The sequence below is a fragment of the Poeciliopsis prolifica genome, unplaced genomic scaffold, assembly GCF_027474105.1.
Source record: "Poeciliopsis prolifica strain line A6 unplaced genomic scaffold, Auburn_PproV2 SCAFFOLD015, whole genome shotgun sequence".
NCBI lineage: Eukaryota > Metazoa > Chordata > Actinopteri > Cyprinodontiformes > Poeciliidae > Poeciliopsis > Poeciliopsis prolifica.
The window spans coordinates 3,003,292-3,019,424 of NW_026562390.1; the positions used below are offsets into that span (position 1 = coordinate 3,003,292).

General features: G+C 35.6%; 1 protein-coding gene across 1 annotated transcript in view; it reads left to right on the forward strand.

Moving 5' to 3' along the window:
- The window catches only part of LOC129366477 (leucine-rich repeat transmembrane neuronal protein 4), a 106,128-nt gene that overhangs the window by 12,306 nt on the left and 77,689 nt on the right, over positions 1 to 16,133 (forward strand). Inside the window, exon 2 of the mRNA XM_055040353.1 lies at positions 295 to 1,856. Within this exon, the coding sequence (XP_054896328.1) occupies positions 295 to 1,856 (1,562 nt within the window). The remainder of the gene's footprint in view (positions 1 to 294; positions 1,857 to 16,133) is intronic.

Genomic DNA, 16,133 nt, shown 5'->3' on the forward strand with positions numbered 1-16,133 from the left:
ACAGTCCAAATCTGTAGGAAAAGATTCTTTGATTGAATTGAAATGTTTTTGCCAAGATGATCAAGACAACTTATCTCATCTCAATGTCAGTAAGAATTTATTTTGTTTTATTGCCTTTGTCTTTTGGAGATCAATGAGGTCACAGGGACAAGTACTTGCAGTCAAGTATAAGCATTTGACTTAAAAAGTATTTGTTCAATGAAATACTTATATTATAATCTAAAAGATAATTGGAAAGTAAACATTATCTTACTTTCTAACCTTCCTTTTTTCCCTTCATTCTTTTATTTTTAGGCTCTGCTCTGCAGCGTCGCTGGCTATTGTTCCAACTCCTGATGCAGGTGTGGCTAGCAGCAAATCCATCTCTAAGTGATCGCCACTGCCCTAAGAGTTGTCGCTGTGATGGAAAAATTGTCTACTGTGAGTCAAGCGCCTTTCGTGATGTCCCCAAGAACCTTTCAGGAGGCTGTGAGGGCCTGTCGCTGCGGTACAACAGCCTCTCCAGTCTTCGCGCAGGACAGTTTGTTGGCCTCAACCATCTTATTTGGCTCTACTTGGACCATAATTACATTGCCTCTGTGGATGCAATGGCATTCCAGGGGGTCCGCAGGCTTAAAGAACTGATTCTAAGTTCGAACAAGATTACATCACTCCATAATACAACATTTCATCCTGTCCCTAATTTGCGGAATTTGGACTTGTCATACAATAAACTGCAAGCCTTGCAACTTGGGCAATTCCAAGGGTTACGTAAACTTCTTAGTCTTCACATGCGATCTAATTCACTAAAAACTCTCCCGATGCGTCTTTTTCAAGATTGCAGAAATCTTGAGTTCCTTGATCTTGGTTACAATCGCCTCCGGAGTATCACTCGAAATGCACTTTCTGGACTTGTCAAACTCACTGAGTTACATTTGGAGCACAATCAGTTCTCCAAGATCAATTTTTCCCATTTTCCTCGACTCTACAATTTGCGGGCTCTTTACCTGCAGTGGAATCGCATTCGATCAATGAGCCAGGGCCTGACTTGGACCTGGGCCTCTGTCCAAAAACTGGATCTGTCAGGGAATGAACTGACAGAAGTAGATCCCGCAGTCTACCAATGCTTACCAAACCTGCAGACTCTCAACCTGGACTCAAATAAGCTGACAAACGTTTCTCAGGAGGTTGTTGATGCTTGGATCTCACTGACCATGATTAGTTTAGCAGGAAATGTTTGGGACTGTAGCCCTGCCATCTGTCCTCTTGTGGCTTGGCTGAGAAATTTTAGAGGGGCAAAAGAGACCACAATGATTTGTGCCTCTCCCAAGAAAGCTCAAGGAGAGAAAGTGATGGATGCAATTGAAGCATTTGGGGTTTGCCAATCCAACCAAGGGCCAGTTCTCACAGTGAATATTACTCCAAACCCATCCAGGATCCCTGTTCAGACAGAATATAATCCATCTGTGCTGGCTTTGACAACTAGCTCGGGAAAGAGATCTGAGGGATCTCTTTGGGGTCCTACTTCATTGGCAGTTACCCCACCTGTTGCACTTCCTCCAGAGCAAGACTTAGAGCCTGTCTCTTTCCATAAGATTGTGGCCGGAAGTGTTGCCTTGTTTCTGTCCGTTGCAATGATCCTCTTGGTAATTTATGTGTCCTGGAAGCGCTACCCTAACAGCGTGAAGCAGCTCCAGGAGCACTCTGCCGCGGCTCGCAAGCGTCGCAAGAAACCCCGAGAGACGGAGCGCACCCTTAGCTCCCCTCTGCAGGAGTACTATGTGGACTACAAGCCCAACAATTCTGAGGCCATGGATGTGCTTGTCAATGGAACTGGACCATGCACCTACACCATCTCAGGCTCCCGAGAATGCGAGGTATGACACACTACGAACACTACGCTCAAATTAATCGAATAAAAAGATGGCACAAGCCATTCTTTTGCTTGTAATGTAGTACTTCATGTTTTCTGATGGGTGTTTCACCTAAACCCGATCTCTTTTCACATGCATTGTTTGCTATGCCACACAATAGCATAGAAATACAGACAAAATGAAAGTCATTGTCACACTATATGTTCTATGGTTTGTGCTATTTGAATTTTTGTTTTGCTCATTTATTTCCCAAGCTTTTTCTTTGTGTTGGTTTACTTTTTTCAGTATTTTTATTGAATCATTTTTTGTCAACATTAAAGCTTAAGGACGGCACCTACATGCTGGATGTGAATGACAGTAGTACTCTTTTTTTCCACTAAACTGAGCTTCCTCAGAGCAAATGAGTTCACACTTTTTCTCGACACAGCTATGACTCAAGATAGTTGTTGAAAAGCTTTGCAGTCCCCCAACAGCATTGCCTTTCAGCTTTCCTTTCTTCCCTTTTATACCATGGCCGTGGTTACTTGCTTGTTTGCTCACTTGCCTAATTGATTAGTCAAGCATAAACTGAAATGAATACTTTTGCTGGCCGTTGACACTTAAATTCACATTCATGGAGGTAGGGGATAAAAGTATTTGTTGCACACAGACATAAACAGCCTTTGATAGTCCTTAAAGGAGTGTGACTCCTTTGAAATGTTTTACACACAGGCAAGTGATTTTCTTCAAAAAAAGTATTTACACACCGCATCAATGCTGGAATAACACATTTCTCCGCTTGCTTTCACTTACCCTCCTCTTGTGTACTTGACCTGCAGTATAATGATAAGGTTAACCTCTTATTCCAAGAAAAACATACCTCTGATTTTCCAGGTTACATTTTTTTTTTTTATTCGCTATTTCACTAATCACATTAGAATTGTGATTATTGTGCCTTTTTCTCATTTACCACCTATGTTGTGAGGTTTCTTCTGCCATTTATTCCCAAAGGAACTGTGTCCAACCTAAAAGTACTGATAGAAAATTAGGTTAATTAGGTTTGGAAAACTATACTCAAATGTTTCTGCAGCTATGTCACAAATAGCTGCAGTCTTGAAAACATGATACTATTTATGCAGGGGAATTTACTAAAGTTCTAGGTTAATTTATAAATGGTTATTTTCAACTGTAACTTGTTTTATATATGATACATAAACCAGTGCTGTCAACTGATTAAAACATATCAAATTAATCACATTATAGGACTGATTAATCAAGATGAATCACTACGTTTTCATCTTGAACGGAGTTCAAGAGGGTGCTCTCTGCAGGAGAGTGGAGTTTCATTTCTCATCTATTTGTTGTAACCATGCAGTAATTGTGACTACCCACAGATGTCCAGGGGTATCTGGTAAAGGCAGTAAATGTAGTGTCTGCTAGCTGTTGTGATTTAGCTGCCTCATTCATGTTGTACACTTTATGTATTCTTTTTACAATAGTTTTTGTTGAAGTTTCTACAGTTTCACTCTGTCAGCGTTGTCTGACAAGTGTGGCTTGCTGTTGTAAAACCGTCCTGAATTAGCGTCTTTGCTAGTGTCAGCAAAAATGCGTTTTGCTCAAAGATGTTCTTTTAAACACTTTGCGCTTTGGTGAAAACAGAATTTATTGTGGCAATGTGTACATAACACCTTGATTTTATCCACAGTTCTATCAAGGAGATTTATCAAGCTATATTTGGTGCTGAGCATACCAGTTTGACTCAACTTGCTCATCTTTTCACTCGCATTTGCGACTTTGCGTTGTTGACCAAAGACTGTTTGATGCATTGTTGTGAATCAGGGTGCTCTCTGCAGGAGAGAGGATGTAATATGTTATGCAATTAATTGCATTATATAATATGATCACAGTAAACCTTTTAGGTCAATCGCATGCATGTGTCTATGTTTTTAGCCTTAGTATAAATTTAGGCTTTAGTTTGCTGTTCTATTTCATTCAGTGTGGACAAACTTTACAAAAGAAGTTGCTGACTTGCTTTCTAAAATCAGCTCTTTGCTTTTAAAAGTTGTAAAATATGACATCTTTAACTGAATCTCTACAACTTTTCACTATATGTACATCTATCAAAGCAACATAGAGTCAGTCATACACAGACAAGCAGCTTCAGTCTGTCTTTCAACTGTGAACATCACTGTGAAGTAAAACGTTTCGATTGTTAGAGAAAAAAATAATTGATTGAAAAAGTAGTGTGGATATCCTATACTATAACTTTGCAAATATGCTCTAGTTTAGAGTTTGGGATGTAAGGGTCTTTGATATTAATCATTTAAAATTGTCATCAAATCTGGTGGGAAACGTAATTATTATTATATGAAATATTTTGTAGGTGGAGGCATTAATCAAGGCCTTTTCTCAGTTGATTATGGTACAACCACTTCACAACATTTTTTTATTTAATGTGACAAACCACCAAAAAGTAGCATGTAGTTGTAAAGTGAAATTCTTCACTAATAAAATTCTGAAAGGTTTGTTCGGAAAATGGGTTCAGTTCCCTTTTACCCTCAACACCCCTAAGGAAAATTCTGTGCCACCATTTGTCATATATAACATTAATTCAATGAAATGTAATCTCAAGGCACTTTTTAAAAAACACCAATTTATATACAGAGATATATAGTCAATTCATTCAAAATATACAGAAAGATTCAAGACTAATAAACTCTGAATTTGGCTATACTTTTGGAAGGCACTGTATTACCTATAATGGAGGATCACAAAATTATTCAAAATACAAACGTTTTTTCCTTATGACCACCTACTTTGCATCATCCTCTAAAGTTCACTCTTTTATTTTTGCATTCAAAGACTTGGCTGTGCACCATGTGGATGTTGTCTGCTGTGGTTTGGGTCGCCTTTTAATCAGCTCTTATCAAATCCCAAGGATAGACATGGACAACTCTGGTCTTAAGGGGCTGTTGTTCAGCTTGTCTTAAATGTCTTCCTGCTCCAAACAACTGTTTCACATCACTTCACACTATCACTTTATTCTACAGGGACCTAATAATTTATCTCAGATAGAACAGACAAAAATAGAAAACATGCAGCAGAATTGCTAACCCCTGAAGTAAAGTTTCCAAACAGACTTATTAGATCTTAAAGGAGTTATTACTTCCAGGATTTACATTTAGGTCTTATGTTATGCAAAATATAGTATTAAACAACAGTAAGTGAAATCAGCTCATAAAAAAAAAAACATCTTAACTCATCTCAGCTGTCCTTTTTATTGTATAGTCTTTTGCAGATACTCTGGAAAATACACCTTGTCGTTCCTTATCTGTCCTTCCCTCTCACCTTACAAAATGGTGGAATGGTAAGACAGGAGCTATCCATCAGCAGTCCACCAAGTCCTGAGTTCATCTCAGAATGTGCTCTGATCTTGTTTCTACATTTTGTTGCCTTAGCGCAGACATAAATCACTGGACAGAACACGGCAGCGCTTGCAGCACTCTGCCCACCTCGCAGCATTGCTTCCGCTTTCCGTTAGATACGTAGCAGCTTATGTTCATTCATTCTTGAGTAGGAGTTTCTCATTCCTCCTCTGTCACTTTTACCATTATTTTCAATCTGGTTTTTTGTGCCACAGTACATAGCAACCTCTTCATATTATTGTCCTTGCTCTCTCAGGTCCACTTGCCTCGGTGTTTGGCAACCTTTTTAGTGAAATATCAGAAGATAGTGGAATCCTCATTTCCTTGTGTCACTTCAATCAGAGCAGACTTTCCCCCCCTGTCATTTCATTTTGATTTTCCTTTTATCTGCTCCACTGTAGCTGCACTCCTGAGGTGCACAGTGGACTTCACCTGATTTCATGTTTGATGTCACCTCTTTTATGTGTCAGAATATCATTTTATGCCTCCTGGCGCTTTTTTTCCCTGATGCATTTTGTAATCTGGCAACACTACATAATAACATATGCACTCTTCTCTCTCTTCATTTTCCTGCCTTTTCATTTTGTTAAATATTGATGGGTCTAGGGAAGTTGATTTGTGGCTCTTTAAATGCAAGAGATACAAGAAGGAATTTATAGTTTGGATTTTTCCCTTATTTTTAAAGCCTCTCATAGGTGCTTGACTAGAGAGTGGCTCTTTATCGTTCACTCTCTAGCTTCTGACTCCGGCTCCTTACTAGGTTTCTTCTTTAAAAAAAAAAAAAAAAAAAAGCAAGAGAAGAAGCGGAGCACAATGAAAATGATAAAATACAAACATTTATCTCTTAAATGTACATCTAAACATATATATTTTATATGGATATTTCCAATAATTACTTTAAATAATAATAATAATAAAACATTTACATTTTCTTTATCTGAAATTTTTGTACTTAGAAGAAGAAACATGATGCCTGTTAAAAACAGGCTGAGGAATCCTAGTTGGTGTTGAGTCTAATTCTTTGATGAGCCCACGTTGTCTGCTTGATTGAAGCCTTCCCTTTCAGTGCCAGTTCTGAAATTCCCTCTTTTTTTTTCCTTTTTGTTATTTTCCTGTTTACCCTTTTGACTCCAACAACTTTCTCTGACACTCCTGCTGACAATTTTCAAAGCCTAGTGATCCACTAACTGCACCACAGAATCAGATCAGCACATGACACCTGGCTTTTTAAAGTGTTGCACAGAAGCATTTGAAGTACTTCTCATAGCTCATAGTGACATTTTAGAGGAGGAAAAAGTGATGTTTTGATATTGAAGATTTTCCCACAATCATTCCTACACTATATTTCTTCTTCATATCTGTCTCTGAGCACTGTCAGGAGAATAATATATAATCATTTGTGTTGTATCAGAGCCTCTTCTTTCATAGGAAACTAATTCAAATTTTGACAAGTCATTCCGTTAGGCGTTTGACAAGTTATCAAAAGGGATGAATGCTAATGTGTGTTCAAGTAAATGCCATGTTTATATTTTTATTTTTGTAGAACAAACATGTTCAAATCACTGAAAATGACCAATGAGAGAACATTGTTTTCATTTTGGTGAAGAGGAAATAATTTTGCAAATTTATAAAAGACACGTTTAATTAGCAAAATTTAATTTGATTGGCGCTATGACAAAATATAATCAATTATAAATCTTGAAATTGAAAATGCAACAATTTGCATGTAATTTCTAAACTGATGTCTCAACAAAAATATTACTTCTACAAATGAATGTAAAAAAATTTTCTTGATGACAATCCACTTCATTTCTCCCCAGAGTTAGTAATCAGTAGGCAAAAATAATACATTAAATGGATAAGTAGATAAATGAACATATAGACTGCCTGGACTAGATATTTTTCCAGGCACCAATTCAGATAAAATGTTATTTTTGCCACAGTATTTTTATTTCAAAAGAGACAAAATAATTAACAGTTAACAGAATGAATTATTAAATTAGTTTAAAAAAGACAATGAACCAGATGTTTTTCCAATGCTTACTTATGAGAATAGTATTTATGTTGTGCTGATTACGCCACACTAATTCCCAATTTCACCAAAATGAAAATAATAAAATAAAAAGATTTGCAAACTAAATAAACACAAAACAAATAAATGCACAAACACAGATACCAGTTACCATACCAGTTATTGTCCTTTAAACTATTTACACATTAGGACTAATCTTACCACAGTATCTGTTATGCTGACACCCAGCTTGTTTAACATTTTAACAGAATAAAAACATACTGAGTAAGAAAACAAATCAATGAAACAATACAACACATGCATTATGGAGATTATATGTTTTTCCAAAGATCTGGTTACACATTAACCATATTTGTTACCAGAGTATTTCTGCCATGTTGCTGAAACCCTGCTAATTCTATATTCAACACTTTAAATGGAAATGACCTAATCCTGCACCTAACAATCAGATACCTTGAAAAAATTTCCTCGTCAACCAAACACAGACACTGCCTTTGCTTAATGTTTTTCCTTTGTACTAATTACACATTAACTGTTCTTGTTACAGCAGTATTTCAGCTTAGGCAGACGACACCATGGTATATCTATATTTCACCAGGATGAAATATTAATATTTCATTGCTGTCAATCAACAGAAATATTTAATTGCAATTAGTCCTAGAATTTTGTTCAAGAATAATCAATAGTAAGGATTAGTTTTTCCCCCTTCATACTTAAATATGCCAGCTTTCTGTATTAATGGTATTGTAAATTTGCATTAGGAATTTTAACTTCCTTACTTATGTGATATTTAGTTATTCATTGATCAAGTAAGGTTGTAAGTAAAACCTCATACAACATTAGGGTTAACATTATTTTTGCACCTGGCAAATTTATTTACAGTTAAATACATATATCAAATTAAAATGCATTCTGACAATAATTTATTTTTTTTATTTTTTATTTTTATGATCTCTGCACCTTGAGGTGATAATGCTCCTTTGCTGACACTCCAGTCTTAAAGTCTCCTTACAGACATTCTCTGCAGGATAAGTCAGGATTCTTGCTGGTCTATCTTGGTGTTACTTCCACTCAGAAGAAAAGCCCTGGACAAATGAATGGATTACCTAAAAGTAATTATTTCAAAGGTAATAATAATTTTCAGCCAAACTAGCTGTATCATGAATTCCCATAGTTGCCTATGAAGAGTTTTCAAATGTGCAAAGCAAAATTTACATAAGCTATGTTCGACTCTCTGGAACTTTGGAAGAATGTTTGAGAAATCTTAAAGAGTAATTTTGAATTTTTTGTTCTTCACACTATCTTATTTAAAAGTTAACATTGTTTAGGTAATAACATGTGGTGAAAGAAAACAAAATAATATAAAATATAAATAAAAAGACCCAAACGTTTAAATTTGTCATGGTGTCAACACAAACACTGGGACACTGGCCAAAAATGAATTAGCTAATTATAATTCATTGGAGAGGTTAAACTTCAACATGCTAGTGTCTTCAGTCTATAATAAACCAAGTGGGAGTCTTAAAACACGTACTGTGCCGACTGTGGGAAAATATCTCTCTTATCCGCTAATCCTGTCTGTTTCACACTCCCGTTCCATGCTGCTGCTTTCTACACTGCTGTTTGATCCATGCTTAATGAGGGTGGAAGATCACTAATGCAGCAATTACATTACCTGGAAAAGAGGCAAGAGTAATTCCTTTTCCTCATAGCTTTCTGTGATGCAACCAAGCTGTATTGTTATTGTTAAGCTTTGTAAGTTACACCTGCTTTGTTTTATGTTTGACCAGTGATTCACATTATAAAATTGCTGAATCTTTGGTATTTTTTTTTCATTTGCTTACATTTTCTATCCACTCATCTCACAATCAGATCTCCTTTTCAGCTTCCAGTTTCATAATCCTTTTTCAAAGGTGTTCCCATTTGTTTTACAGAGGTCGCTGTTCTGTTTTATTACCTCATATCTTCCTCTCTATCTGCTGATGAAGTGCTGCTCTCCTAAACCTTTCCATATGGATGAGGAAAGTAGTTTAACATATTGTGGTTGCGTCTGAGCGGATAAACCAGGATTCTTTGAGAGCGAATAAAAGGTGAGGGATAATATCGCACTTAAGCCACACCTCAAAGAAGCCTGTGGTTGCATTCTACTTATCCTAACAATCTGTTTAGTTATGCACAAAGCAGCAATTAAAATCATTTTCTAGCTACCATATTTTGAACATTGATGTGTGGATTTGTTTAAGGTCAAAATGATCTCTTTTAGAGCAACTGAGCAATAAAAAAGTCAATAAAAATATCTTATTTTTGGGGTCAGATTTGCTTTAAATTATGAATTAAGACTACATTTCAGTGCAAGTTCTGTGAAGCTTTTGGCTCTTTCAATGATTTATCATCACTTTTTAACTTTAGAAATCACTTGAAACACGCTTGTAAACCAACTTTCACTTGTAGTGTCCAGAAAAGCACTCTGCCCTGCTTGAGGCAATTCATTGTAATGCTCTTGGTAATATAACTGGCATGCATTGTACAAAGAAACACCATGCCAGTATCAGACACATTGCTCATTCAGATGAGTAGCGCTAAGGCTCCCTCTTGGAATAAGGCACCCAGCTGGGGAGAAATATTCACACCTCCAAATGTTGCAGGCCGATTGCTGGGCTGCCAGAGGAAACTTTTCAAGGTGCAGTTCAAATGCAAAATGTTTTTTTTTTTTTGTTTGAGTTGACAGCAGAAGACATAATAAGGGTGAGCAGCAGCTTAATGTAATCTGTTGCCATGATTCCTCCAGTGTTGCTGATTAAAAACATATTTTGTGAAGGAAAGGCTGAAACTGATGGTTGAAGTACAGAAACATCCATTATTTGTAAGAAAATTCCACAAATTTTTAGGGAATATCCTCACGCAACCAACAATACAATTACACAAAATTTTAATTTTGTTGTAAACTAGCCTTATTTGAATAGTTATAAAGACCATAATCTATTGATAGGATGTCTATTTGATGTATTAGATGTGTGTATTTCAGGAAAGTAAAGATTTTGCTCTCACTGCAGCTCCCTTTTAATAGTTCTTATTTACTGAGAAATGTTTCAGAATATCAAATTATTTTCCTTTTCAAAAGAAGACATAAGTTCCAGTACTTATTTTTGTAGTGGAGCAAAGAGAGAAGCAGATTTTTGGAGCCGAATGCTAAAAATGATGCTCTGTTTATATTCTTGCTGGTATGATCCTCCTCAGTAAGATTAGACAGTGTTATTCCCACTTTTCCCTTAATCATGCTGCAAACCAGTAAGAAAGGCGAATATGAGTCATTGATTTTCCGGCATCTAAGCATACTGTTCTCATTTCAGCACATATGTGCAATCCTGCAGTGACGTGAAAAAAATTCTGATCATTACTGTAACAGGCATAATGTTGTTTTATTTTCAAAGCAGGGAAATTGCCGCTGACAGAAACACTTATGCTAAACATTTGTGCATTTTTTTATGTTAGTTGGTCATTAATGAGGTCTTTGGTAACTTTGTCTTCTTCTGTCAACTCATCCACACTTTATGTGTGGATGAATGGAAAATTAAGACTCACAGATTTCGTAGATATTTGTTTCCATGGGCTGTTTGGTTATTTTGAGTTGGAACTACATTTAATTTATCAGGATGTTATTTTTTCATATACAAAGTGATAAAGCTCTGCATCAGAATTTTGTTTATGTTAACCCAAGGCAAATGTCAGCCCATCCCAGAGCTGTGAATTTTTTGTGCACTCATTGGTTTTGACAGTATTTAGGCCAACCTGTCCTGCACCATCAGGAAGCAAAAGATAAAGACAGGAAATCTGAGTTTAAGGACTGTAAGACATGTAGGAAGGCAAACACCTAGAAACACCAGAATTGTCAGCTGGGAGGTCAGACTGGGAAATGTCTGTCCACATAAAAAAATAAAAATAAAAAATCATATAAAAAATGTAGCTTTATTTGTCACCAATGGTTAGCAATTTGAGGATAACACACAGTGCTATCTTAGTTAACTCAAAGCGAAAGCCAGAAAGCTAAAGTCACAGCACAATTCAACAGCTAATTATTTTATTTTTTCAAAGTAAGATCAGCAAACACAGATGCAACACAATGTCAAGCTTAAAACACTCCTTTTCCTCTCTGGGATCAAACATACTATCTTGTACTTGGCTCGATCAACATTGGACACTGAAGATAACTGAATAGAATCACCACATCTCATAACACTACCAGTGGGAAGCACTTATTCTCAAAATCAAGAGGGTTCTCTAAGATTGTCTATTTATTAATTCAAGTCAAACTACACACACACTTTAGATTTTCAAGACAATTTAATGCAGAACTCTAAAACAAAAATAAAGCCACTTTAATTGAAGTGGCAAAATCTTCAGTGTCATCTAATGTCTCTGGATGTGTTAGATTTTGTGGTTAAATAGCTCATTTCAGCAGATAAAATGTACGTGTAGAAAGTACATTTGCAGTTAAGGATAGACAATTAAGCCAAAATGGTTTGATTTACTTGATTTTTTTCAGAATTGAGAAATAAAAAACAAAACAATTCTCACATATTAAATTTTGTTTAAAAATATGTTATATATGGGATCAGAATAAGTATTCCAACATATCAAAGTAGTGTATCAAGAACAAATAAGGAACAGCTGATGAAGTTCTGATTTTGCCACATCGTTTTGATCTTACAAAAGAGCAAGGGGCTGCAAGTCAGATTCACAGTAAAGGTGAAACAGTTTTGCAAGACCATCAGCTTTTTTGTTGTTTTCAGTTTTACTGTCTGGAACACTCACATGTTTGATATATATATATATATATATATATATATATATATATATATATATATATATATATATATATATATATATATATATATACTTCACTCTGCACCAGAGCCGACTATGTGTAAATGCTCACCTTTTTCTGACCAGCACACAGCATAACCTTCATCTCTCCAGCCTGCGGTTTAATCCTGAAGGTTTCATTATGTTGTGTTTTCTGTTTTTATTGAAGACATTTTCTCTGCTGTGTCAAGCACATATTATTTTTAGTTAATTACTTGTCTCTGACTACCTCCAGCATCCCACTCGCCGTGGTCTCACTGCACAGACCTGATGTACTGTAGGTTGTCTTCTGTTGCAGGAAATGTGCACCTCGCATGATTGATGACTCCTCTTCTCCAGCCGCCTTGCTTTAGTGCCGTGATGATTCTCGTATGTCCAACTGCCAAGAACATAAATATATGTAATTCAGAGAATAAGTCTCCAGCATCCATGTTATCACCATAAATGGTGTTTTATAATTCAAACAGTAGGACTTAACAGGAAGTTACAAACTCAGAAGGCAAATGTTTGTTAGGCTTCTTGGAATTATTTTAGCTACATGTCTAATAGTCTGCTAAAGACAGTCCTGCCTTAGAGTATAACAAGACACAAATGGAAAATGTCATAAAATCTTAGGGAATCTTTAAAAATAAAATTGAACTGTGTATACTATTGATTATATTAAGAGGGTAATAAAAGTACTGTATTGATAAAACTGACAATGAATACATTGTGCATTGATTGTGCCAGAGAGCCAGTGGGGCTACTTAAAGACCAGGGATGAACTCCATACACAGCAGCCATTTCCTGGGATTTGAAAATGTGAAAATGATTACAGATAATGATAATCATAAAATGAGAGCAAAATCCACCTGAGCCTCATATGTATTATACATAATGACTTCCAATACCTTTGCAGCAGCCTGACACCATAATTCAGAATTTGTGCCCATTCCTTTGTAACAAAGAATGGCTCAATTTCACTATCACCAAATATCATGTGTGTATTTCAAGAGATATTCAGTGAAAATAATATAGTGGATATTATAAAAGGAAGCTGCTTGTAAGTGTTGCACAACAATTATCTGACATATTTAACATTACAAGTTATTTCTTGAAGAAACTTAGACAAGAATAGAGATTCAATAATGCACAGTAAGGGATTTATAATACATTCATTATACAAAACTTCAAAGAAAACAAAAAAGAAAAAAAAAAAGAGGCTACTTTGATATGTACATCAAGGGTTGTCAGCCTGTTATAATTCCTAAAAAGAAGTCTATTTTCCAAAGCCTCAACACAACAGTGTGACTTTTATTTCTGTTTACCGGTGCAGATTATGCTTACAATGGGCCACTGCTGACTGATCCTTATGATTGAATGGCTGGTTGATCCACTTACTCAATGTAGCATTTAATAAATTATTTGGAACTCCTGAATCACCAGTTCTCAAGTCACTTTTGTGATATTTAGCAATTCAGCTATGAGTGGATCAAACTATGTAAGTGGCAAGTGAGTCATTTGTAATAAGTAGTCACTGTGAAGATTGTGCTTCTAATACTATAAGACAATAAGTGATATTTTTATGACAGACAATGTGAATTTTTAGACTGCTTTTAACAGCCAAAAATAATAATAGTAAAATGTCTTTTAAAATATCTGTTGTTGTATAATTGTTCAGGAATTGTGGTTCAGGTCTACTCTGCATCTCCAGAGTTAGAACTAAACATGGAGAAGCACCATTATGTTCTTAAGCCCCATTGATCTGGAATAAATGTCCAGAAATTTCCAAAAATGCTGAACAGGTGTTCTTATAAATCAAGGCTAAAAAACCCATTTATTTAGAACTGCCTTTGGTCAATGACGTAATAAAGCACAGTCTGTTTTGTAGCCTGTCAACACTTTGCCTTATTTTGCCACTGAAATATTTTACTTGTTTGTTTTATTTTCTTCTGATCCTGCAAAGCACTTTGAATTGCCTTGTTGAAATTGTGACATACAAATCACCTCATCGTCCCCCAAAAAAAGGTCTAGTAATTTCTTCAGATGAGATCTCTTGGAGAGAAAAAATATGCCCTTTGATATCAGAGCCTGCAATTTTTGACATCAACATTGGATTAATGCCAAGTGAATTTCAGTTTTTGTTTTATTTCAAAACCGTTCTTACTTTTGTAGCTGGTCGAATAATATTTTGCTTATATTTAGAATTTTGAAACAGACACCTGACCCTAGCGGTTTCTAAAATCAGCATTTTATGGCAATACAGTGTAGCTACTAGAATACGTAGAGGTACAAGTAAAGCTCCATTCTGGAAAATTAATACATTTAAAACAAGCGTTTATTTGGAAAATGTGACCTCTCTTCCAGCTTGCATGATTTTTCATTAATCTTGTATTTAAGTAGCCTATGACTCTTTGAAAAGATTCTCTTCTTTAATCCATTCAGTCCTCTTAACTGATATGCAATCTTCCAAGAAAAGTAAGATCCATAACACCATCTTGCCACTGAATATAACCATTTAAAAGCAGTCAGTCTTAATGGATGAGGTCACTGCCCGACAAATTACATCGTTCATCATCAAATATAATTCTCTCCATGCACTCACCTTGCAAAGTGAACACTTAAATTGGGACGTTTTCTAAAGTGGTGTGACAGTCAATGCAAAAAGAACATTTTAATCACATTCTCCTCCAACTCACTTCTGATCTATTGAATGGTTCACCTTAGAAAATACATGCCTGATCAGCTCCTCTTTTGTGACATCACTAAACCTTTTTTGTGTAAGGAATAATTTCATTTTTCACAAAGAGTCGTTAATGTAGTGGAGATATCCTGAACATGGCAAACAAATTTTGGATTTCTATATTTTTGTAGGTGATGAGCTACTCTCAAATGAAACAGTTAAGCTGTTTTTTTTTGTGTGTTTTTTTAATCTCCACTCTTTTTAGTCAAGATATATGGATTTTTTGAAATCTTGTAATTATAAAGGCGAGTGTGGCTCAGTTATCATCATCAGGCTGACCTTATTTACGTCAAATAAATTTATGTTTTTGACCTGTGACCTGTAAAATAATCCACACAATGCACGAGTAAAAGAGTGAGCAGCTGGTGTCAATCTGGGCTCATTGAGTTCATTGGTTATTAAATCTGTGTCAAAATAAAAATACAAGCATATGCAATGCAACAGTAACAAAATAACAAAAGCTTTGTAAGATATTGTATAATATGTGTAATATGTTGAGGAGCAGAACTGACAAAATTATAAACATTATGGAGCAATATGCATAGCTCAATAAGATATTTCAGAATTACAGCTACACAATTACAAAGAAGAATGCTATACGGACATTTATTTTAAATGGTAACATTACAGTGAAATGTAAATGACCTGCACTTGTATAGCATTTTATCAAATCCGAGGACTCCAAAGCATTTACATTACATTCAATCTCTCATACATTCTCTCGCACATTCATGCACACATTCGCACACTGATGAAAAGCATACATAACTAACTATTGGAAAATAAAGACATACAGAAGTGAAATCAAAATATTGAAATCCAGTGCCATGCAAAAATAAACATAGTCATATTACAATCAAAATCTTAAAAATAATAGACATCTGAAAGGTGTGATGTGTATTTGATTTCAGTCCACTGTACACCAAAAATAAATGTAGTCAATCTATGTATGGGCTTAAAAAAAAAGTAAAAACACACACTTCTCAAATTTAGTAGGCATCCACGGACAAGACCAGAAAAAGAGAATATTATTCAAAGAAGATGGCCAAAGTTATCCTTTAATGACTCAATCTAAAATGATCTTATTTGTCGTATATGCTCGTACGTGTGACTGTGCCTGACTGTGGAAGCTCCACACAGTAATTTGTTGCTCACCATGCTACTTTCTGTTTCTCTGATTTCTTTTTTTTTTTCCCTTTGTAACCCCAAATCTATTCGGTCAGGTGAGGAAGATGGTAATGAAAGGCCACTGGAAGGAA